Source organism: Daphnia pulicaria, chromosome 6 (assembly GCF_021234035.1).
Source record: "Daphnia pulicaria isolate SC F1-1A chromosome 6, SC_F0-13Bv2, whole genome shotgun sequence".
Lineage (NCBI taxonomy): Eukaryota > Metazoa > Arthropoda > Branchiopoda > Diplostraca > Daphniidae > Daphnia > Daphnia pulicaria.
The window spans coordinates 21,369,944-21,391,833 of NC_060918.1; the positions used below are offsets into that span (position 1 = coordinate 21,369,944).

Consider the following 21,890-nt stretch of genomic DNA (forward strand, 5'->3'; position numbering starts at 1 on the left):
AAAATTGCACACAAATGAAGTTTAATTATTCAAAGTACGGTTATTTGTTACCTCATAGGCTAACGTTCCCTCTAGTGCCAACACATTATAGAGCAATACACCCCAATCAATTAGTAAAATTAAAAAACCGTGTATTACACCTATGAACAAGGGAAATGAGCAGAAGAAATATTTCGCCTTAAAAACTCGGGTATGGATTATGTTTCGTTGATTCGTTTGTACGGTAAAACATAGACTTGATTTCTAACTACAAATCATTCGGAATAGGAAAAGGAAATACCTAGAAGAGATCCAAAAAGGAAAAATATTTGTATAATACAACTCCATACCAAAAATATTACTTCACATACCTTTCCGTTTACAGTAAAAGACAGCGACATATATTTTTTGATGATTGATGAAATAATCTCGTCTTTTTGGGGGTGATGTTCAACCATTTTGATTACGTCATCAGCGGAAAGTCGTAAGACATCTATTCATAAAAGCCAAATTAGTAGTACAGCTTTTGAACAACAACAACAATTAAACATACCATTGGCTGGATTGGCGTCAGGTAGAACAATTTCATCAGAAACTGTTGTTGGTGTCTTTAAAGAATCAGAATTTGGTGCGGGTAACTTTTCCTCATCTCTACAGGGAGATATTTCCATGAGATCGTCAGTAACCTCGTCACAATCATCTGATGTCTCGGGACTAGCTAGCACACTACAACTGTTGATGTCGTTGCTGCTCAACGGGCATGAGAAAAGCATTTCTGGACTGTCAGCTAAATAACACGATAGACAAATGCCTGAATTTTTACTCTGCTAAAACTAAAATAAATTTAAAAAATAATTATTACTTATGATCTGTCCGTTAGGAGATGAATCAGGTGTTTTATTGGATTCCTCGCTTTTCAACTCATCAGACGATTTGATCAAATCGTCGGATCTTCCTTCGTCTGATGACAGAATGACCACTTCAGACTCAACTTTTTCCGCACTTGATGGGCTCGCATCGTTCAAGCTGGAGTTTTCTGGCTCAAGTGGTTGTGTTTCAATTCTCGTAGAACTTTTTCTGGCGAAATGGCTTTCTAAAAACTGTTTGATCGTTTCATGTTGAGGCAATTTGAAATCCAGTCCTTTGATGTCAGTCTCAGATAGGGCGCAGAAGTCTCCGATAGTGCGGACCCCAAGTTTTTCGAGAACGGCCAATATAGGACCTTTCGATGTAGGAGACGTCACTCGATCGACAATTAGCGCCAAAGAATCGATACAGTCAGTGGCCGCTGGATAAATAGCCGTTCGCTGTAGTTCTTCCGAATCCACAATTTCTTGAGTTTCTGATGAGTGGCTGTTCTTTTCTGTCAAAATCCTATGATGTGATAAAGGCAAAATATAGCGTCAAATTAATGTTTTCTTATAGATTTTATTAGAATAACGTACTGTGACACTTCGTTATCGGTTTGCGAGTTCGTTTCCTGAGTGACAATAATCGAATCAGAAGTATGCTCTTCTATGGACGAAGAAGCTTGTGGATCTGCAGTAATACTTCCACTGATGGCCGAAACAGTTTCATCGTCAGGAGATTTCTGGATAGATAATAACATTGAAAATCCATCCAAACAGGTCGATAAATTCATGTTCGATACGTACCTCTGAAGATTCGGACACATTTTCCAATTTTCCGATCAATTCTTCTGTAGGTTGTTGATCGGACAGAGAATCATCATAGGTTCTAATCAACGAACGACGCGTGCGAATTCTTGATAGTTTTTTTTTAATTGGCGATATTTTGACGCTGTGTGAGACTTCCGGATCGGCAAAGCTAACACGGCGGGACTTGGACGCGCTAGATGCAGGTGAGCAACAATTCTCTGAAGCATCTTCAGACTCTTCTAGAAGTCCTCTCTTTTTCAAGATTCCAGTACTGGGACTAGCGTAGGGTGAGTAGGTGCGAGGAAGCCATGGAGCAGTTCTTGCCGGAGATCCTTCCGGAGTAACAACAACTTCCCCCAGAGAGGCGCTACTAACTGTGGACTCCACTGTTTCCTTCTGAGGAGATTCTCCTCTTTTGGATTTCTTCTTGGGAGGTTCGTTCTGTATTTTTCTTGAGAGCTCCAAAATATGAGCTCCACGTTTCCCGCTGCTAGGAGACGGCCCGACAATCTTTGGAACAATCACTTTTTTCGAACGTAAGCTGAAAGACTTAATCAAACTCTTCAATGGAACGACTGGTATTTTCTGTTGAACTGTTTCAGGGTGCACAGAATCAACTGAAGATTCAACGTTGTTGTTTTCCAATAAAGGATTATCATTCGATGATTTCCTAAAATTAACAGATAAAATAAAATATTTTAGTTTCAAATCACAAGTTAATAAACGAAATAAATCAATACAGTTGCTCAGACGTTAAAGGTGATGCTTCCACGATATTTGTTTCTTCGGCCACTTGAATGGCAGACGGTGTTGTTTCAGAAATTACGTCAACAGCAGGAACTTTCTCATCGTCCGTCTTCGACGTGCAAGTTAGATCAATATTTTCAATAGACGTCGAATTTTCCTTGGAGGCTTCAATATAATCAGTAGATGGAATTGATGTCTCACTTGTAACCTCTTTTGGCATTTCAGGCACATTGGGATCAACCACCATACTTTCATCGCTGTCCTCCCAATCGTTAACAAGGTCGTCGCTAACAGATTTTTCGCTTTTAGGTACAGGTTTCACTTCGGCGCTAGGTTCCATCACTTGGGGAGTTGCAACTTCCTCTATGTCACAATCACTAGCTGGAATCGGACCAGCTTTCGGCCCGTCAGGCACAATGGAAGATGTAACCGGGGAATCCTCCTGCATGTCAACCTCAGTGGGAGGAGGTTCGAGAGGCGGAGGAGAATCCTCTTGCTTGTCAACTCCAGTAGGAGAGGGTTCGAGGGGCGGAGTAGAATCCTCTTGCTTGTCAACCGCAGTAGGAGAAGGTTCCAGAGGCGGAGTTTTACGAGGTGAGCTGGAACACGAGGTGGAAGTTCGAGTCGGTTGAGTATCGGCCAATCCATTTTCTTTGTCATGACTTTCATCAATTCGTGGCTCCAAAGTGGTTGCAATTACGCAATTATCTTCTTCTTTCTCAACAGCAACAGGCTTTTTATATCCCCTTTTCCTTGAAGCTGGTCCCGGACGTTGAAATACTTCCATACATCTATTTGGAAAAGAATAACGGAATAAGATGTTTGAACAAAATATTATTATGATTGTTTTTACTCTTCTGTTGATGAAGGAGATTGGGACGAAGTGGCTGAAGAAGGCAAGGATCGACGAAGTGATCGGCGGGATGGCAATTTATCCACTTGAACGCTGACTTTGCTTCTTAACTTCAAATCTACCTGTAACATTTCACTGAGGGTAGCAGGATCATCTGTTTTTGCAGGACCTTGAACAGAAAAATGGTTTAGAGGAGGAGAGGGGCACGCGTAAATAAAAAAATAATAATCATACCAACAATTTGGTTTCCATTACCGGGCAATTCGTTCAAAACTTCTGTTTGTTGCAAAACCACCGGAGGTTCAAGAAGTGCGTCTTCTTCTTTCAGAACAGATAAACTGGAAGCAGCTGCAGAAACTGAGAATTCACTTACGGATTGAGTATCCATTGAATCTGTGGTTTGACTACTCTGGGACAAGTCGTTATACATGGCGGGTACACCACATGTTGATCGTCTCTTGGATCGCATCACCTCTTTCTGGTGCTCCGTCAGCACACGCTTTTTCTGAAAAAAAAAAAAAAAAATTCAATTTTAAAAGATGAAAACACTGAAATGAAACACTGAAGTAAATACCTTTTCGGGTGTTTGAATGACAACAAAATCGTCGAGGGCTTTGGGCTTTTGCTTGTTTCTCGGGAGAAGGTTACGTTGAACCAGAGTTGAAAACAATTTGCAAATATTATTATGTTTGCGCAACTTCAGAACATTTGGTGTCTTAAAAGCGGTGGCTGCAGGACCGAATATTCCATATAGAATGTCCGACACTTCTTTTGAAAGAGTGTTTCCTTGAAGACACGATTTCACTTGTGTCAGTAATAAATCGGGGTTCCCCTCTACTTTTAGCTCCTCGATTACCGTAGACAGAAAATTCACGAACAAATCCGTACATTTCTTCTTATTCTATAAATAAAAAATTGGAAATTATATAGATGAATAGAATAATAAGGGCTTAAACATAATCATTGTTTTACCTCTGCAATGTCAGCGAGTTTAATCCAAGATGCTGTCCAGCGTTTGATCCACGAAGAAATTTCTTTTGAATGCGAAGATAACTCTGAGCGAAGAGCTGATAGCACAGAATGGATTGTGGATTCCTCGACATCAACTTCGTCCAATCCTCGAGGATTCAGTACTTTTTCTAAGACTGAAGAATCTTTTTTCGCCCATGTTGATAAGAGCGTAGACCACGGGAGGAAGACGCCCTCGTCTGACTCGATACGAGACCAGGTAAGAGGTAGTAGAAGTGATTGCAAGTGGGCATTAGGCAAATGAATGACGTGGCTCTTAGCAATCAGAGCACTCGCAAATTTACTCCACAGTTCAACGGCTGATGCATTGAATTCTTGGTCTTTGGAGTGGCTTAAGTTTTGCAGTGTGTCAGTAATCTTCGCTGTAAATTTCGCTACATTCCAAATAATTGCGGCTTCGAAGAACTTGGAGAGGAAACGGACGAGTGGGTGTGCAGGAAGGGGCTCATTTTCAACAAACCATTGCAAGAGACAAGTCATATTTTCCGTGACCAGCTCCGTTACAAGAGAAAAGCTGAAGGCTGCGGTGAGCACGTCAAAGACGACTTCCATCAGTGCTGGTTTAGACGTAATGATTTTCATGAGGTCGTGAATAAACACCTTTAGTGGTTCTGTTAGATTAGAAGAGCAGCATCGTTCGATGAAGGATCGCATGACAAGCTCGTAAACTCCGTTAGTGTTTTCCGATGTTGGTTTTAAATTAAGGGTCAGCAGAGAAAATCGACGGAAGTTGTCGACGTTCAAACGGAAATCTTCAGGACTAAGGTAGGGATAAGAGCGAGACAGCTCAACAGTATCCGTCGGTTTCATTTTGAATTCCGTTTCAAGTGAGAGAATTCCAGCTAAAACGGTTGTTGCCAAGGGCAAGATGTTGGAGAAAACGAGAGCCGTTCCTTTAGTTTGTTGTTTTTCATCCTGAGCGCCAAAGCAGAAAGTGAGAAGAGGCAATGTCACTTCTTGAAAACGATGAGTTGCGTCGGGTCCAAGTCTGTTGAGCAAATACCACCATAGCTCAATTTTGGTTTTTGAGAAATCTACCGTGCGTGTGTCTGTTGATTTGAGTGGCACTAGCACCAGTTTTATTCTCTTGGAGTTGTTCAATACGACAGCATTCAATGCGAAACAATCAATGATGTACTTCCAATATTCCAAGGCACACTGGCGATAGACCGGATTCTTGCATTTTAAGGCACTCTCTTCCATTTTCAGCAACTCATTAAGCAAAGAAACAGATTCGTGGAGTTCGGTTCCGAAAGCTTGAATGAGGAAACTCCAGATTTTCAAGCTGTCAACAGATTCACCAAGGACTAGTTGCGACAATACACCATAGTACTTACTCCTAAGGAGAACTTGAAATGAAGTATCAAGTAGTCTTTGTTTGGCTATATTGGCTGTAAATGGCTCAAGACAGCCAAGAGAAAGCTCACGAATTCGATCGGCTTCGTTGAATAGCCACGGAATCACAAAAGTCAGAACCATCGGTAAATTCTTTGCGAAATATTCTTTGTTTCTCACTCCCATATTCCGTAAGGCGTTCAAAGATTCGCAAACTGTGCTCAGTGACAGAACAGGAGGATTTTCTTGCAAGAACAAACCGGATGCCTTGAGCATTTTTGTTAAATGTGATTCTGGAAGCTGGGTGTCAAATTGAATGTTGGCAAGGCTCCACATAAGCTTTCTTGATAGGTTTTTTTCAGAAACTTTGCCAAGCTTTTCAGTTAGTACTTCAACAACCAACAATTGTTTGTCTAAAGGGAATTTCACCACTTGCAGCAAGCCTCCCAAAAAACTAAGTGCAGCCAGCACTAAATTATCATTCCCAGTAGAGATATCTTGAAGAGTCACTGGTATCGCAACAGAATGCAGACTATCATTGCATGACTCATCTTTGAATAGAGAACTTTTAGCACCTAACCTATAATAACAAGAAAAAATATAAGAATATTTCAACTGTACAACCCATGGCATCATGAATAGTCAATCAAGCTAACAAGTACAAATAAAGCACATGTTAAACAGTGAGTGATGTAATGTTAATACTTACTGAGTCAATGTTTCATAAATCATCAAATGGGACTTGGGATTCTTTTCATTCTTTAGATCTGAAATATTCTTCAAAAGTGAAGCCATGACAGCCTTGGTCGGGGACTTTATTACAGACATCTAAGTAATAGAAACATGTTCAAAATTTCTCTAGAACAAAATGTAAAAAGTCTATGTAAATATACCTTTAGTGCCCAACAACATTGAATGATCAAAGAGTTGAAAAAAAAATGTCTTTCTACGAACGACTTTTGCTGGTTTTGAGGAGTCTTCGTACTTTTGTAATCTTGGTACTTCAAAAGGAATACTTTTTACTTTGTCGATTTAACAATACCGCATGAATATTAAAATGGGTTGTCACATTCGAATAGATAAGAATTACTGCTGAATAGCGAATGCCAGCTTACTGCACGAGAAGTTAAGGGTTTCTTCGTTCGTGAAGGCGGGAACATCATAACAAGACATTAGACGTTGCCAGTGTCTTCCTATTAGATCTTTTGGTTATTTAGCTCTGATTTAGTTCGAAAATTCATCATAATTATCTTACATAAAAATAAAAAATTACATTAGACAAAGAAATTTTGATTTTCCATGATTTCTTTTATAAAAGTAAGATAAAAAGGGCAATGAAATGAACTAATAAAAAATTAAAAACCAGGAACGAAAATCACGACTACTAGATGGCAGTCAAGATAAATCTCTGTGAAATGAAGCTTTTCCCCTTATTAATTTAATATTTGTTTTAAATAAATTCAGTACGAATTAAAATCAACGTTTATTCAACGTATTAGTTAATTATTCACAAACAGTAAATTCAGTCAAAGTTGTGGGTTTTGAAGTCCACGTCGACAGCATTTTTGCGCGCGTTTTTTCCCACATTTCAAAATAGTCAGAACACAATCGCTTTGCTTTATTGTATGTCATACACTGAATATCAGAATGCTGCTCTTTTAAATGAATTGGCAAATAATCAGTTGGGAAGCAGTTGAGCAGACTGACAAATTTCTGGAATAAATTCTTCTTGCAGATTTCTAATCGACATGACGGTTTGTTCTGGTTCTTCTTTGTAATTCCTTGTTTCCTTCCTTCCACTGCAACTTCTAGTTGTTTCATAGGACAAGCACACCAACTTATACTGGATGGACAAGGGTGCATCTGGTCGTCTTCATCATTTTCTACTTTGCCAAATTTGAATTCAATCTGAGATTGACTAATGTCTGGTTTTTGCTGCATGAATACAGCATTTCCCATTTGATTGTCTGAATGTTCAAATCTAGTGATTAAGGCACGTTCCATGACGGATTGGCTATAGGGGCATTTCCCTATAATAACGTGAGAGACATAAATAGGTTTAGAAAGGAAATTCATTAACAGAGATCCTTGAACACCCAAAATATTCCACTTGGCGAGTTTATCACTACAGGACATTGACAATGTACGGTCCCCTCTTCCCGGTTTTATTCTTAAAACACCAGCTACATGGTGATTAACACCAGGTTGCTTTAAATCCTAGGAAATATTTAAGGAATAGATATTGAAATTAAAGAAAGAACATTTTGAGTTTTTGAAGTTTTTGTTACCTGGGGTCCACCTTCTACACACTTTGCTCCTGTTCTATGAATATCTGGAATATCAAACCTTGGCATTTTTGAGGGTGGTTCTTCGTCAAAACTTGTTACCTTACCCTCAGATGGTTTTAATATTTCCTCTGTGGTATTAGACATAATTTTGCTATTTTCCTTTACAATTATAGATGCATCACCACATGGTGTATGACTGGAGAAGAAAATAAATGAAACTCCTTCTCTCTGCAAAAGCTTTTTTGAAATGGGGTCCACAATGAATAGGTCACTTTCTTTGCCAGAAACAGCTTTTTCCATTTGATGGTACATGTATCGGAGAAAACCTCTTCTAGCAACAACTTCAGCATGACTATCATTCAATATATCACCATCTTTTGACAGCTTATTCTGTCCAACACACTTAGAACCTGTACCCATGGAAACAACTTCAAGGGAACTTTTTGTTTCATCATTTTGTCTAGTCTGTTGAACAAATGCAGCTACTACAGTCCATTCTTTTCCTTCTATAGGTTTGCCTTTTTTGGGGAGATTGTCAAAATGGTTATAACATAGTTGAGCAACTTGATTCGCCAGAAGTTTTCTATCATAGATTGAGTCCATTGTTCTGAAAGATAAAAGAAAATAAAGCTTATTTTATTAAAATTAATAAATCAAAACTAAAAAACGAATTACATGTAAATGTACAAACAAAAACAAAGAACAAGTCGTTCAAACCGGAACAAAACAACTTTTTTTTTTTCAAATGAGATTGGACGTTTTCGTCTGCAAACGTTTACGGAGGCAACTAATAAACTAGACCAGTAGATGGCAGATATTGGCGAAGATTTTATTAAAACCTGTTTTGAACAGCGTTGCGAAATTCAACTACTGCAATGGAACATGTCAAAATGTAAATTCGTGAAGCAAAAAAAAACAAAGTTACAGGCAGCTTTGACTCACACAGACAATAAGCATGCATTCAATTCAATCATGGATGAATTGTTCTTCTGAAAGGATTATGGAAAAAGCGTATTTTGATAGTAAAAAAAAGTAGTAAAGATCAGATTATTGCTGTAACAGAATAACCGCGGATTCCTTCGCGGTATTGTGAAATACTATAGTCAATAACACCAGTAGTTCATTTCTTTTGTGATTTATTCTTAAATAATGGAAATTCAACCGAAATTCCATAATAAAATTTTAATAAAAATCCGTAGCAAAAAAATGGAATTGGAAAAAATAACTTTAGGCCACAGGCCAGTTTCAACTAAAATAATAATAAAAAAATATAATCAATCCAAGAAACTGTGCAATCTCTTTGGATGACACAGTAATTTACAGTTGGCCGACGTAGACAACATCACCTATACGGATCCTTCCGGCTTGTTCCAGAGCTAAACTGATTCCCATGAGAGGAGACTCGCCCATGGCTTTACGCAACACCGGATCCTCTGCAAGACGGTATCTATACACGAAGACATAGAAGAAAAAACAAGAGAGCGAAACGACAAAGGGGAGAAAAGAATAAAAGATAAAATTTTGCAGACAAACAACACGCATCGACGTGGATCGAAAATGAGTGCGTGTACATACTTTCGAAGAGTTCGTAAAGGTTCCTGGTTAGGGTCTTTTATTCCAGTCGCTGGATCAATTGTAGGTAATATACATCTACATAAATAAGAAATGAAATGATAAGATCCATTGTTGAGGGCTAGGAAGATAGTATTTACCGCTCGGTTCCCTTGACGTAGCGGAAGACAGCTTCGCCGATACGGACAAATCTCCAATCGTCTTCCTCGTAGGGACGCTGACATCCACTGACGGTAATGGTTGGACGAAAATTTAAAGTCGAAATTTCTAATCCATCCACTCGAGAATTCAAATCATTGGCCGACTCCACCGATAGCAAGTGAAACGGGGTAGCGTTAGAGAACAATCCCTACGTATTTACCCAAATAAATCAATGCAACCAATTCACGCCTTATTAGTGTGATTTCTATAAAATTGAATAGTGTAATTAATTACCGCGTCAGTCGGCTTCAACCAGTTTTGGCCCGGCTTGGATTTCAACACGCGAGGAGATACTTTAGGATAGGACAAGTGGGCCAGTCTAGCACCAGAATCTTTTTGGAAAATATATTGTGAAAGCCACTGAGCTACTTGATCACCACAATCAAAAGCAGCTACTTCCTCTCCAAAAATTCTGTAATATCAAGTTCTTTTTAGATTAAAAAAATATTTTGACCTTTCCATTATTACACAAAAGAATACATACCTCACTTTGACTTGTTTCTCTGTTTCAGATTGAGATGGAATTGGAAAAGTAATTGACTCACAGTTGGGTGCTGTAAATTCTACTTTGTTGCCAGAAACAGATATTTTGATTAGAACCATTTTAGGGTGAATTCGACCAAACAAAAAGTTGTTGTTCTCATTGTATGCCATAAAAGACCTGAAATTAAGCCACAATGCAGTTAAAATTACATTAAAAATATGCAAATGTTAGCAAAATTTTGGATGACAAACCTGTCTTGAAGTTCTCCATTGACAAGGCCAATTTTTTGTGCATATGCCTCTTCTACAGGAATGCCATGACCTGATTTAAGGGGGAAAATGTGCAGTTGACTCACTACGCCGCACGCTTTCCAACCCTTAACCAATTGCCTGAAATTTTTCTCCTCTTTGGACTTCCTGTAGAGTTTGTAAACAACGGCCCCTAAGAAGGCTGCTCCAATTCCGATAGCTAAAACTACTTTTATTTGATCCATATCCTTTTCGACAATAGAATGGAAGAAACTAGAGCAAAACGACCTGAAGTGACGCTGAAACTCTAAAACGCGACAGCGACAATAACAAACTACGTTTTACAAACGTAAACATTGTTCGAAACACATCAGTTGCAATTGTTGTGACACAACAGTGCCAATTTTTTACTTACAAATATTTTTACGCAATTATGTGTTTTCTTTATTTCTTTCCTTAAATTAAAAATCAATTTTTTTGTAATTAAAGGTGTACAATATAATTGAAATAAAGTTAATTTTACCGTTTATCATTTCCAACTTGGGCTTCATCCATTAGGTGAAAGGGAGCTTTGAGAGATACTCGACGCTGGTGATGGTCCGCTGGCGGCGGTAACAATAGCAAGTCAATTGGCTAAAGAAGAAAAGGTGCGACTCAAATTACTTGATGTGTCAACTGCCAAAATCACAAAAAAAAGAGAAGACAGGACATAGAAGGACAAATCTACGCCAGCTATTTCTCTTGTCTTTACCTCGTTTACTGCAAAGCTAGAAACGGAACATGTGCACAGATATGGAAAGCGAATTAGAATTCAGATCAGCCTCCGAATTTGATCAGTAACCATAAGGTCGAATACCGTAGGTTACACGAGCAGACGGAGGGCGGAAGCGAAACTAAAATTATTATCATTACAATTTACATTAAAAGAAAGGTTGCGTTACCACGACGGCCGAAAGCGAGCTTTTTCCTCGATCTCAAAGATGATGTGTTGCCGGAAGACATAGAACCAACAGCTGAAATCTCGCCTTTTTATCGCCGAGTCTGCAGTTTTCTGAATACAAGGAGTAAAAAGAATGTAACTACATCGTAAGGATAAACGTACAATTTCTTTTAACCTGATTTGGGGTAGGAAAGATAGGAGCTTTCGAGTCACTGTATACGTATAGAACTTGGCAAATCCGTCTGAGATGGTGACATTTCACTAAATAAACGGAAATATTTAGAATATCTACGTTTAACTTGTGGATTCCAATTTCTACCTGTTTGCGTAGCGTAGCAAGAGTAGAATTAAAACTTTTGCCCTTTTGTTTCTTCAGATTTCTCTTCATCTGCCTAAGAAAGTCGAAAGACTTGGTCTTGAGATACAGCAGAGCAAACTGTGTGGTGATTGGATGTAGGAGTCGGAGTTCATGATTTCTTTTCACGATCCTTCGATCGTTCTTTGTCTCTGTTTCGTTTATTTTCCGTGTATTTTACGTGTTCACGTAAGGTCAAATCCGCCACATTCAAGTAGCATAGCCTAAAAACGCCAAATGTAGTAAGAAGGAATTTGTCGGCAACTAAAATTGAAAATTGCGGTCAACAGACAAGACCATTAGTTCTTAGCTAAAAAAACTAAAAATATTAATAAAACATAAACAGTAAATGAACCAGATAGTGCTATACACTAGAAGTACTTTTTTTCTACATTTATGAACTCTAATGTAATACATTTTTTGCTCTTAATTTGTTAAATAATTGTTGATACAAATTACAAATATTGATTACAAGGATTATACTGTATTACATTTATTACCGTGTTGAATTTATTGAACCCATAGTATTAAAGTCAGTCTCATTTGATTAGGATGATAAAATAGACAGCCAAGCGTTTAACCACTAAAGCAAATGTCGCCAAAAAAAGATGCGGCAAAAAATCAAGCTGGCTTAAGGCCAGCTGATGTTTTTTCGCTTTTCTTTCTGGCATTGTGTTTTAGGTTGAATTCTGAAGTTATCACTTGCTTGATTTTCTCTTCAGTTAAATTGAAATTGTTACCATTTCTCCCACGGTATAGAGAGAATCGTTCTTTAGCAGCCTCTGAGAGATAAGATGAAATTATAAGTAAGACATATTCTTGAAGATAGAGATCTAAACACCTGTAATGGCAGCCACATGTTCTTTATTCATGTTTCTCATAGTCTCCAAAGAAAGGTATTCTGGTGTGTACATTTTCCGCATCAGCTGTCTGATAAAGGTGGATACAGTAGTATTCTTCGCCAGGCTATCCAGCATGCTTTTCTTAAATGGAAATGAATCCTGACAAAAAGCGAACCATTGTAAAGAAAACTTGTTGTTTAAAATGTTTAAGCAATAGTGTTTTACCACATAATGTCCATCTTGTACGTGCCTCCCATGCACCATCAATTCGTCGGTTGTCATCACCCTGATATTCTTCCTTTTTTCAATAGTAGCGAATTGCTGATCAGCAATCAATTGTTTTCTCAATTTCTCAATTTCACTCTCTCTTTGCAATAGTCTAACTTCCAATTCATGAATTTCATCCTTCTGAAGTTCAATTTCACTCTTCATCGACAAGTTTTGGCTTCGAAGATCCGCCAGAGAGTTATCCTCGTTCTTGGTTGGTGTTGAAGGTGTAGGCTTCGATTTTATGGTGCAGGCATGATCAAACATGCATTCCATGTGAAGGCATCGCTGGGACCGAGGTTTTAATAAATGCAGGCTACTGCAAACACAACCCATAATGCAGAATCGCTTGCCACATTCGACCACGGATTGGAAACCTGGCTGTTTCAACAGGCCAGGTACTTCTAGAAAAAAATTTGAATTTTATTATTGATTAAACATGGAATTAATTGAAAAAGATTACTGTACCATAGTTTTCGTAATACGTCTCTTCTGGAAGTATGACAAATGACGCATCTCGTTTATCGGGAGAGATTTTTTCATCTATATTCATAAGTCCATCAGGATCTTTCACAGTCGTTACTTTCTCGGTATGTTCTCCAGGTTTCACGTTGTAATCTTCTATAACGATAACTTCAAGATCTGATTCGGATGATGATGTTTCTTCCTCTTTGGGTGTTGTTTCGTCAAAATCATCATATTCATCGATCGTAAAAACCCGAATTTTTTTGTTAGACAAAGGACGACTTTTGTCTATGTCTCGTCCAATCCTTTTTTTAATGCAGGTGAATCCAGCATTAGAAGTAGACACCTGGTTAGATTTTTCTAAGGGATCAGATTGGGAATTCGTAGGGTCCCCTCCTCGATTGGTTGCACGCCCAGTAGCAAAAGTTTCCAAGTCATCCATAGTAACGAATGAATGAAACTAGAGCGAAAACCAGAAAATTGAATCTCAATTAAAAACATCGTTAATTCAAGTTATACCATTTTTCCGTCTATCTTGTCACACTCTACAATAGAATACGAGTCTAATCTGGCCTTTTTTACCTCTTGTAGACTAACTTCGTTTTTAGAGACGATTTTTGCTAAAGCTTTTTTAGCATCGGCGATGCAAACATCTATATCTAATTCTGGAAATCGAGTAACTGAATGTAACATGATTTTCAATTGAAAATTTTATTTTAATTCTAGTTACCATCAGACTCCAAGGGCACACTCGCCGTCAAATCAGGCGGTGAACTACAGTTGGACTCCAAATCGTCAACAGAGACTTCCGAATAAAGTGATAACACAGGTGGCAAATCTTCCTGCGACACAAAATGATTTAAATATAATTAAAAAACTTTGTTGTTATTACTGCAATTTTCGCTAGTTGTCTCACGTCTTCAGAAGAATGAAATTTTGGAAAGAGCAGATTTCCTTTGGGGAAGTTATCCTCGTAACTCAAATCGTCAATGTTTCTTATTGACGAATACCGTTCGCCTTCACCTCCCTTTAGCTCGCCGTCTTGTCTAGTTGTAGTAAGATTTGAACGAACCTTCTGATACATAATAAACTATTTCATGAGGCCTGTAGAAATGACTTCAATTAATGCACATTTTTTGAAGTACATGAGTAGTTAAGCATCACTGACAAATGTTCATTTTCTTAAATATCAGTAGAAAGTTTCGGTATCCAAAGTTCAAGCTTATTACACTCAATTAAGCTGGACATAATTCTTGCTGTTGACTTTATACTAATGATTTAGGGATTTAGTCGAATGGAAGTCAAAGGGACAAAATTGGATTTGGTCGAAAATACTAAAAACACAATGTCATTCAAATAACGAAGAGAGAGTAATGCTGGGCAATGTTCTTGATTTTATAACCACAATGTCCATCACTGGCTTGATGCAGCGGATTTTCTCAAACATTGATTTAAAAAACTACATTTAGGCAATAGGCCTGAGAGCACGATATATATACCAGTAACACTTTTCAAACATCTGCCACAATAAATAAGAAAATAAGCCATAATACCTGATATGTGAAAGAATGTAACAATTGATTCTTCCAGTATCTTGCCAACGTCGTTCTTCAACTTTCACATCAATTTGACAATTTCCTTGAAATGAAAAAAAAAAAAATCCTATGTTTTACAGAATGTGATGTGCATGTTACGAGAAATCCATACAAATTAGTTGCCATACGGCAGGATATGGCAAAATGATGTTTTCAGAAGAAAACTTAGAAAAAACAGATTAATGGTTTCAGAAATCCACCATGTGTGTAAACTGCAGAGCACACAACCCGACACAACGGACACAAATCAACCCTAAAACAAATGCTTAAGGCTTGAACAGATGGGATTTGAATTGGCGATGTTGCCAATTTTTGAACTCCAATTTTACTCCAATTTTATATCAGTTTATATCATAGACAAAGACCACTGGTTTATTCTCTCCATAAGAAAATTAACATGGCCAACTGTCGCCAGAATTCTTGCTACCCTTCCTCCGATTTCTCCAACCCCGTATTACTTGTCCTGCCCTCTAGTGTACGTTTTCATCTCTACACTCTGCTTACTTCTATTCAATTGCAATGATTCAATTGATTTCTCTGCTTTTGTAATTAGCAAATGTCAAAATTTAATACAATTTGACTTCTTAATAAAAATTTTTAAGGCAAAATTACCTAAAACTATTAAACGCCAGCAAAGAATTTTACCAAGACAGAAGGAAAACAATCTTCGTCTGCAAAACCCTTCGTAGCCTCGGTGCAGTACAGTACTTTGTCCGCTAGAGGCACTACAATCGATACGGGAGCTCGGGGTCAGTAGGGATAGGGCTAAAAGGATAGCACAGCATCAACCAGTGGTCTTTGTCTATGGTTTATATGATGACTGATAAAATAAACGGGAAACCAGAGTGGGGAAATGGTGATAAAATTCAAAAGGTTGTAATCTAAAAAATATTCCCTTTCTGTTGATGCGTCCACAGGTTCGGTTTAAATAATGACTATGAATAGTTAGAAAGTAAAGGTAAATACACATCATTTGAATTCATGCATAGAAAAATCTCGTGGACGTAGACGTAGCAGACATTAAGTGGAAATTTCATTCAATATTTCATAAATTTAATTTCAATCAACTTCATTACATTAATGATACTCACTTAATGCTAATCGTTGAATATTATTAGCATTTAACATTTTCATACCATGTGTCAGTTTGCATGTGTTAAGAATGTAGGAAAAAGAAGGCTACTAGACTTGGATAGTTGGACATAAAATGTTTTATTTTTATACTTATAAACTGGAAAGTTCTTAAAAGGTAACCAATACAAAAGTTTAATTCGAAAAAAAGGGGATCGCCGTCAACGTTTAACCAAGAAAACTTAGGAGTTAATATAAAACGCTTCAAGAAATATACAATAAGTTTCAATAATCCTCTCCAGACAGAAAATTATAAGACAAAAGCACGTCGGTCAATAAATCGCTTACATCCTTTTCCTCTTTTTTTGCGTTTGCTTGAGGTTGAATTCAGACACGATTACCTTCTTGACCAGTTCTGGAGTCACATGAACGAATTCACCATTATTTCTATGGTAAAATTTAAACCGCTTCATAGTAGCATCTTCATAAAAAAAATAAAAACTAGTAAGAAAACTGTACTTTGATAATAAAAAAAAATTAAAATCACTGCGAACTATCTATCACCTATGATGGCGGCCATGTGTTCATCGTTCATCGAACTACAATTCGCACTAGCCAAAAAATCAAAAGTAAACGTGTGTCGCATCAATTGTCGCACAAAAATCGAACATGTAGTGTTCTCAGCAAGCCTGTTGAGAAATCTTTCATCAAACGGGAAAGAGTTCTGAAAAATAAAGAACGCTAAAGCGATAAGAATAACTTAAAAAGGACTTCATTTTACCGCATAAAGTCCATCCGCATGCGCATGGCTGATCTTCCCCTTTGCTTCCTTGACTTCGACCTTGGCCTTTACCCTCCTGCCTTCAGCTTCTTTTTTAATCTCAACTTTGGGCCTTTCTTTCATCTTCCCTTTCTTATCTTCCTCAGCCTTCACTTTTTTCACTGTGGCGGAAGCCTCGCTTTGGAGGGGAGACGGACGGAGAGTAATGTTGCTTCTGAAGATACCTGCATTTATAAGTGAAATAGAAATGTAACATTTCAATAACAGATAATAAAATAAAACTTAAAAGATTATAAATGTACTTTTTCCCATCAATTGTTTTTTAAGGTTGTCTATTTCCAATTGCTTCTCATTCAGTTCAGATACTAATCGATCGATGAGATCCGTTTTGAAGTAGATTTCTTCCTTTATCGACGACAACTGTTTCAGCAAAGCGTTATCAGAAAACTTGTTGAAATCTCGGGAGTCGTATCTTTTGGTTGGTGAAGGAGAATCGCGATATCTCAGTTTATGTTTGTAGCAACATACGAGATCGAACATGCATTCAGGATGATTGCAGTGTTCATAAAATGGTCTAGTCGAATTCAAGCTATCACAGATGCAACCCATGGTGCAGAAACGCTTTAGGCACTCGACAGTCAACCGACGCTTGTTTGGGGGAAAGGGAACATCTGTTTGAAAATTAAATCACCATTATCCGAAAATCTTAAATCAAATACTAGATGAAAAATAACTTACTGTAATCTTCGTAATACGGCTCTGCTGAAAGAACGAATAATGAAGCATCCATACTGTTCACGTCTCTAAAAAATGAAGGAGCTAATTTTCTGGCTTTCTTCAAACGAGAGGAAAGTTTTAATGTCTTTTCAGCTGCCCTACTGGCAACAAATTGTTCCAAGGCATCCGCGGTCGTGAAGGAGTGAATCTTTAGATAGAAGCAAAAATTCAATTTGGATAGAACATTGGAAACCGATGCAAAATTCGGATACCATAAATCCATCGATTATATCGCACTCGCCAACATCAAGCTCTTTTTCCAGTTTGAATCCGATTATTTCCTTGGCAGTATTTTGAGTATCGAAGTGCATAACTATTAAGAAAAATTAGGTAATTGAATTCTGAATTCTTTTTATCCTTTCAGGCCATTATTACCATCAGTGCTGGGGCTTGTCGAAGCATTGACATCTAAATGAGGCTGCAAAGTGCAATTGGAGTTTTGTACCTCATCCAGCACGATGTCGGAATCAAGTGATAGACTGGCGAGCGAAAAATCTGTCTGCAAAAAACGATTTTTAAGCAAACGAGATACATAAAATCCCCAAACTTCTTGTTAAAGTATTTATTGTTGCTTACAGTGTCCACTGAAAGAAACATAGAGGATAGGTTATTATCCTTTGAAAAATGTTGGTTCCCAGGATCACGAGTTTCATTTGAGTGAAGGTCAACACCTTTCCTTGCCACCAGCTCATTCTCTCTGGATTCTTCTGTAAGTTGTGTCATTATTGTCTTTGGATCCAGTAAGTTACTTCGTGAGAATCAACCTACTAATAAACAATAACATTCAAATAATAGATTTCTGAGAATAAGTCTTGAAGAATATCAATAAGGAGGTTACTACACAACATGTGTAAACGTCAACAGCCATAGGAATAATTTAACACGAAGTAAAGGCAGTGCTGAGGGTGACAACACAATAATAAGCTATAAAACATGTTATTGTTAAACCCCAGATTACCTTTTCTCGATTCTGGGCAACAATTGTGAGTTGAGGTCAATTTGATTGGACTGAGGTGTGTTGAATTTTGTACATACATAGATATCTATAATTACTTAATTAGACAACAAATAGAAAGATTATGAAACTTAAAGAGTAAATTCATTCATTACAATTTTCATCTGTTATTGAATTTCTTCACATTAAATTCTTGTTTCCATGTTGCAAGCTCTAAGAGAGCTGGTTTTCAGCACAACCCAGTGTGCCTTGTAACAAGGACGTTTGGCGTTTGGGCCTGGGGTTCTTAATATGTTTTATTCGGCCAAGTATAAAACTCTCTTCGGTTGCACAGATTACATTCACTCGTCTGTGATCTGTTTACATCATCCAAACTTTAAATTATTTTTTATTTTTGTTCGAGACTTGAATTCGGTGTTGTTTACCTCCAGTCTTCACAAAAGTGGCGGGTGTACTCAGAGAGCGGCAATGATATGTTACGACGTTGCCAAACCAGATAGCGGTTTGGCTTAAAGTTATTATTTTTCATTTTTTATTATGAAAGCAAATCTAGTGCTTAGTCAGATTTTTAAAATTAAACGAATTACTTCGAATTGAAAGGCGACATTTTTTCGCCTTAAAAGATTTCGGCCTGATAGAAGTTGTCGAGTTTCGATCGGTCTATGCCTCCATGGGCCGTAGAAACTATGCCGATCCCTTGCTTCGCGCGCGAGTTTCCCGATAGGGTGTTTTTTTCACGGGGTTTAGGTTTTTTGGGGGGAATTTGTCAATATTTCCACCAATCATCAATTTCTCATTTTTCCACCAATCAACAATTTCTCATGAATCATTTTAATGGCATTAAAATAGATCATGAATGTGGAGAGAACCCTTATGATGCAGTGTCATTTGCTGTGAAATCGGCCCTTTATGCAACATAAATTCCATCTATTAAAATATCAACCATGGATGGATATCAACATGAACTGGAGGTATTCAATAACACTCATACTCAGGCTCATCGTTGTCGAAAAGCACTTGGAGGAGGAATGCGGCAGGCGGGTATTTTGGCCGCAGCCGGAATTTTGTCACTTTCAAAGGGACCTACCAGGGTAGCTCAAGATCATATTTTCACCAAACAATTGGTCAATTGGCTGTTACTGCGCAAGAGGTTGGAAAAAGCGTTGTGGAAGTTGATCGATATACCGTAGAGACGAATATGGTTATGCTAAAAGTCGAGCCCATATCAGGTGCTACCCCTAATTCAATTGTGAAAAGATTTGCTGAATCTACTGAAAAGGAAGTTCACGGGATCGGTCAAGATATTCGTTGGCTTGCTTACCCGATGACTGAAACGAACATCATAATTGTTGTTCACTGCAGTAACCCACCTGAAGACATCAATCTTGCTCAAGACAAATAAGGGTATGTTTTTGATGAAATCAATCAAAGTAACGCTGTATAAGTAAACTGGAAGCTTCATAAGTGCTTTATTCCATGTAACGATCATTACAAACGTAGTATTAAGTGTAGATTGGGGAATTAGTGGAAGAGCTGTTCTTTTGTTTGTATCAGCCGTTACTCGTCTTCTATTCATGTGTAAAAAATGAATACATTGTTATTTACCATTTCGTAGTTGTCGTTATGAAATCATGCGTTTTATAGCGCCTTTTTTAAAACTACCTTAAGTCATGTCGCATATCTAATTAGGTTTTTTTCCCCCAAGAAGCCAAGCACTTCCACTAGTGGTTAGATATTATACATAAATACAAAGCTCGAGCTTCGAATTCAAGCAAAACGTAACACGGCGTACAAATGTAGGGAAATTTGATTAACTGCTTGGACGTGTTTATTTAATCTTTGCTAGTAAAAAAAAAGAGAGGCCAACACCCAAGCAATAAAAGTAAGCCAGCAGTTACACACGCACGTTACGATATTGATTGGTTTCAAACCTTCTCCTTCTCCGAAAAATGCTTCATCGTCGCTCTCAAACGTGTTATCGGGCACCTTGTAAAGGCGGATGACGGGCTTGTTAGGATCCTTCACCAACAAATATTTGCCATCCTCTTCCTTCATACACAAATCATTAATCCAACGGAGAATGCCCCAAGCATTGTCGATATTAAGGTTGATTTGCGATGCGAAATCTGACAGGTGGAACTGCTGTGTTCCAAGGATTACACGACGCGATGTATCTCGTAAGTGCATACGTGAAACATATCTGAAGCAAACAATATTAGTTACAATAATGTTCGAACGACAACAGGAGCCTTCACATACCCGAATTTAATCCAATCAGAGTTGGCGAGCAGAGCTTGCACAGTCCATTTTGCTAGCTTGCATGCATTATTCTTCAGCTCGTTGGCCTGAACAGCACCTCGCTGAGTGTCCAGTTTCTGGCGCCATTCGACTTCACCAGACAACTTGAAGTACAAAATTATTTTAAAGACACAGTTTCATTACGAACAGTAAATATGCATACCCTTGAGTCCCATTCATTAAGAGCTTTGATGTTGATAAATTGGTTATCACCAGCCGATCCAACGGTGACAGCGTCATGTTCGCAACGTGCCACCAGGACACCACCTCCTGAAAACTTAGTATTAGACTATTTATTTCAAATTCAAAGTTTTAACCTACAAACCTTCATCAAAGTCAGTACACAAGGAATGTTCTCTGTGTTTAGTCTCTTGGTATCATAAGGATCATCTGAGAGCTCCAGTTCATGTTGATATCCGTCCATGGTTGCTTTTTTAATAGATGGAATTTGTGTTGCATAAAGGGCCGATTTCTCAGCCAATGACACTGCATCATAAGGGTTCCCTCCACATTGATTCATGATCTTTTTTAATACCATTAAAATGTTTCATGAGAAATTGTTGATTGGTGGAAATATCACATCAGCTATATCAATATGTCAACATACATGACCCAACATTGCTGTCGTGTCAATAAAGAAAGTTGACATAAATTAATTAAGTACCACCTGAAGCATAGGATCTTTGTAGGAATTTGCAAATTTCATTTTCCAGATGTTGATGAGTTTGCAAGTCTCAGCCTTGCCGATCCACTGGCATTGGAAACTAATGTAGTTTCAAGAATTATAGGGTGATAATCCAGCATTGTTCTACCATCACATCGTAAATCATCCATTGATATATCCAAAGTTGAATTTCGTTAAGTAAGGACAATTTTATTTCAATAAGAGACCAACAGAATTTAATTATTTATACCTGGACTCCATGATGAATGAATGCTTTACGGTATATAAAAAACCGTACGGCTATTGTACCAGCTTTACGTAGTAGGGAAAATAATTTACAATCAAAGGATTATACTAACTACATTATTTAAAATTTGACTACATTTTGCTTTAAACTTGCCTTGATTCAGTTGATTTGATTGATTAGCAGCCAGCCTTGTTTTGTTTTTGTTTTGTTTTTGAATCCAATCCAAGGCCGCGTTGAAG

At 37.8% G+C, this 21,890-nt stretch overlaps 6 protein-coding genes across 14 annotated transcripts; all 6 read right to left on the reverse strand.

Annotated features, from left to right (window-relative positions):
• Nucleotides 1-114: 114 nt before the first annotated feature.
• LOC124342545 (telomere-associated protein RIF1-like) lies at nucleotides 115-6,751 on the reverse strand. Of its 2 annotated transcripts, none has more exons than XM_046795528.1 (13): nucleotides 6,495-6,751; nucleotides 6,311-6,429; nucleotides 4,210-6,181; nucleotides 3,812-4,138; nucleotides 3,493-3,742; nucleotides 3,238-3,406; nucleotides 2,378-3,175; nucleotides 1,635-2,307; nucleotides 1,425-1,570; nucleotides 842-1,353; nucleotides 533-766; nucleotides 351-472; nucleotides 115-280 (listed from the first exon to the last, which is right to left on the reverse strand). In XM_046795528.1, the coding sequence occupies exons 2-13, from the start codon at nucleotides 6,427-6,429 to the stop codon at nucleotides 248-250; spliced, it is 5,355 nt and encodes a 1,784-aa protein (XP_046651484.1). In that variant the 5' UTR covers nucleotides 6,495-6,751; the 3' UTR covers nucleotides 115-247. The 2 variants fall into 2 exon arrangements, with proteins under 2 accessions (XP_046651484.1, XP_046651483.1); XM_046795527.1 differs by having other exon boundaries at nucleotides 3,472-3,742; nucleotides 6,495-6,750.
• A 314-nt stretch (nucleotides 6,752-7,065) lies between these two features.
• Nucleotides 7,066-8,698, reverse strand: LOC124342716 (tRNA-specific adenosine deaminase 1-like). The gene is made up of 3 exons (XM_046795843.1): nucleotides 8,565-8,698; nucleotides 7,890-8,496; nucleotides 7,066-7,818 (listed from the first exon to the last, which is right to left on the reverse strand). Exons 2-3 carry the CDS (start codon nucleotides 8,490-8,492, stop codon nucleotides 7,105-7,107), a joined length of 1,317 nt encoding a protein of 438 aa, XP_046651799.1. The 5' UTR covers nucleotides 8,493-8,496; nucleotides 8,565-8,698; the 3' UTR covers nucleotides 7,066-7,104.
• A 76-nt stretch (nucleotides 8,699-8,774) lies between these two features.
• LOC124342768 (mitochondrial amidoxime-reducing component 1-like) lies at nucleotides 8,775-10,790 on the reverse strand. The gene is made up of 6 exons (XM_046795921.1): nucleotides 10,398-10,790; nucleotides 10,147-10,323; nucleotides 9,897-10,074; nucleotides 9,602-9,810; nucleotides 9,465-9,539; nucleotides 8,775-9,336 (listed from the first exon to the last, which is right to left on the reverse strand). The coding sequence occupies exons 1-6, from the start codon at nucleotides 10,637-10,639 to the stop codon at nucleotides 9,207-9,209; spliced, it is 1,011 nt and encodes a 336-aa protein (XP_046651877.1). The 5' UTR covers nucleotides 10,640-10,790; the 3' UTR covers nucleotides 8,775-9,206.
• A 1,376-nt stretch (nucleotides 10,791-12,166) lies between these two features.
• Nucleotides 12,167-15,122, reverse strand: LOC124342665. 3 transcript variants are annotated; one of them, XM_046795755.1, is made up of 9 exons: nucleotides 14,971-15,122; nucleotides 14,817-14,901; nucleotides 14,180-14,367; nucleotides 13,994-14,105; nucleotides 13,846-13,928; nucleotides 13,267-13,723; nucleotides 12,757-13,202; nucleotides 12,531-12,690; nucleotides 12,167-12,471 (listed from the first exon to the last, which is right to left on the reverse strand). In XM_046795755.1, the coding sequence occupies exons 3-9, from the start codon at nucleotides 14,345-14,347 to the stop codon at nucleotides 12,311-12,313; spliced, it is 1,587 nt and encodes a 528-aa protein (XP_046651711.1). In that variant the 5' UTR covers nucleotides 14,348-14,367; nucleotides 14,817-14,901; nucleotides 14,971-15,122; the 3' UTR covers nucleotides 12,167-12,310. The 3 variants fall into 3 exon arrangements, with proteins under 3 accessions (XP_046651711.1, XP_046651710.1, XP_046651709.1); XM_046795754.1 differs by having other exon boundaries at nucleotides 12,757-13,199; nucleotides 13,783-13,928; XM_046795753.1 differs by having other exon boundaries at nucleotides 13,783-13,928.
• A 929-nt stretch (nucleotides 15,123-16,051) lies between these two features.
• LOC124342696 lies at nucleotides 16,052-18,947 on the reverse strand. Of its 5 annotated transcripts, XM_046795807.1 has the most exons (11): nucleotides 18,868-18,947; nucleotides 18,598-18,798; nucleotides 18,446-18,539; nucleotides 18,064-18,254; nucleotides 17,863-17,986; nucleotides 17,700-17,800; nucleotides 17,449-17,635; nucleotides 17,013-17,381; nucleotides 16,711-16,934; nucleotides 16,494-16,653; nucleotides 16,052-16,410 (listed from the first exon to the last, which is right to left on the reverse strand). In XM_046795807.1, the coding sequence occupies exons 4-11, from the start codon at nucleotides 18,208-18,210 to the stop codon at nucleotides 16,274-16,276; spliced, it is 1,449 nt and encodes a 482-aa protein (XP_046651763.1). In that variant the 5' UTR covers nucleotides 18,211-18,254; nucleotides 18,446-18,539; nucleotides 18,598-18,798; nucleotides 18,868-18,947; the 3' UTR covers nucleotides 16,052-16,273. The 5 variants fall into 5 exon arrangements, with proteins under 5 accessions (XP_046651763.1, XP_046651764.1, XP_046651765.1 ...); XM_046795808.1 differs by lacking the exon at nucleotides 18,868-18,947 and having other exon boundaries at nucleotides 18,446-18,530; nucleotides 18,598-18,867; XM_046795809.1 differs by lacking the exon at nucleotides 18,868-18,947 and having other exon boundaries at nucleotides 18,064-18,251; nucleotides 18,598-18,867.
• A 1,039-nt stretch (nucleotides 18,948-19,986) lies between these two features.
• LOC124342889 (exosome complex component RRP42-like) lies at nucleotides 19,987-21,851 on the reverse strand. Of its 2 annotated transcripts, XM_046796094.1 has the most exons (6): nucleotides 21,655-21,851; nucleotides 21,408-21,548; nucleotides 21,066-21,263; nucleotides 20,904-21,010; nucleotides 20,702-20,844; nucleotides 20,387-20,642 (listed from the first exon to the last, which is right to left on the reverse strand). In XM_046796094.1, exons 2-5 carry the CDS (start codon nucleotides 21,444-21,446, stop codon nucleotides 20,775-20,777), a joined length of 414 nt encoding a protein of 137 aa, XP_046652050.1. In that variant the 5' UTR covers nucleotides 21,447-21,548; nucleotides 21,655-21,851; the 3' UTR covers nucleotides 20,387-20,642; nucleotides 20,702-20,774. The 2 variants fall into 2 exon arrangements, with proteins under 2 accessions (XP_046652051.1, XP_046652050.1); XM_046796095.1 differs by lacking the exon at nucleotides 21,655-21,851 and having other exon boundaries at nucleotides 19,987-20,642; nucleotides 21,408-21,566.
• Nucleotides 21,852-21,890: the final 39 nt, after the last annotated feature.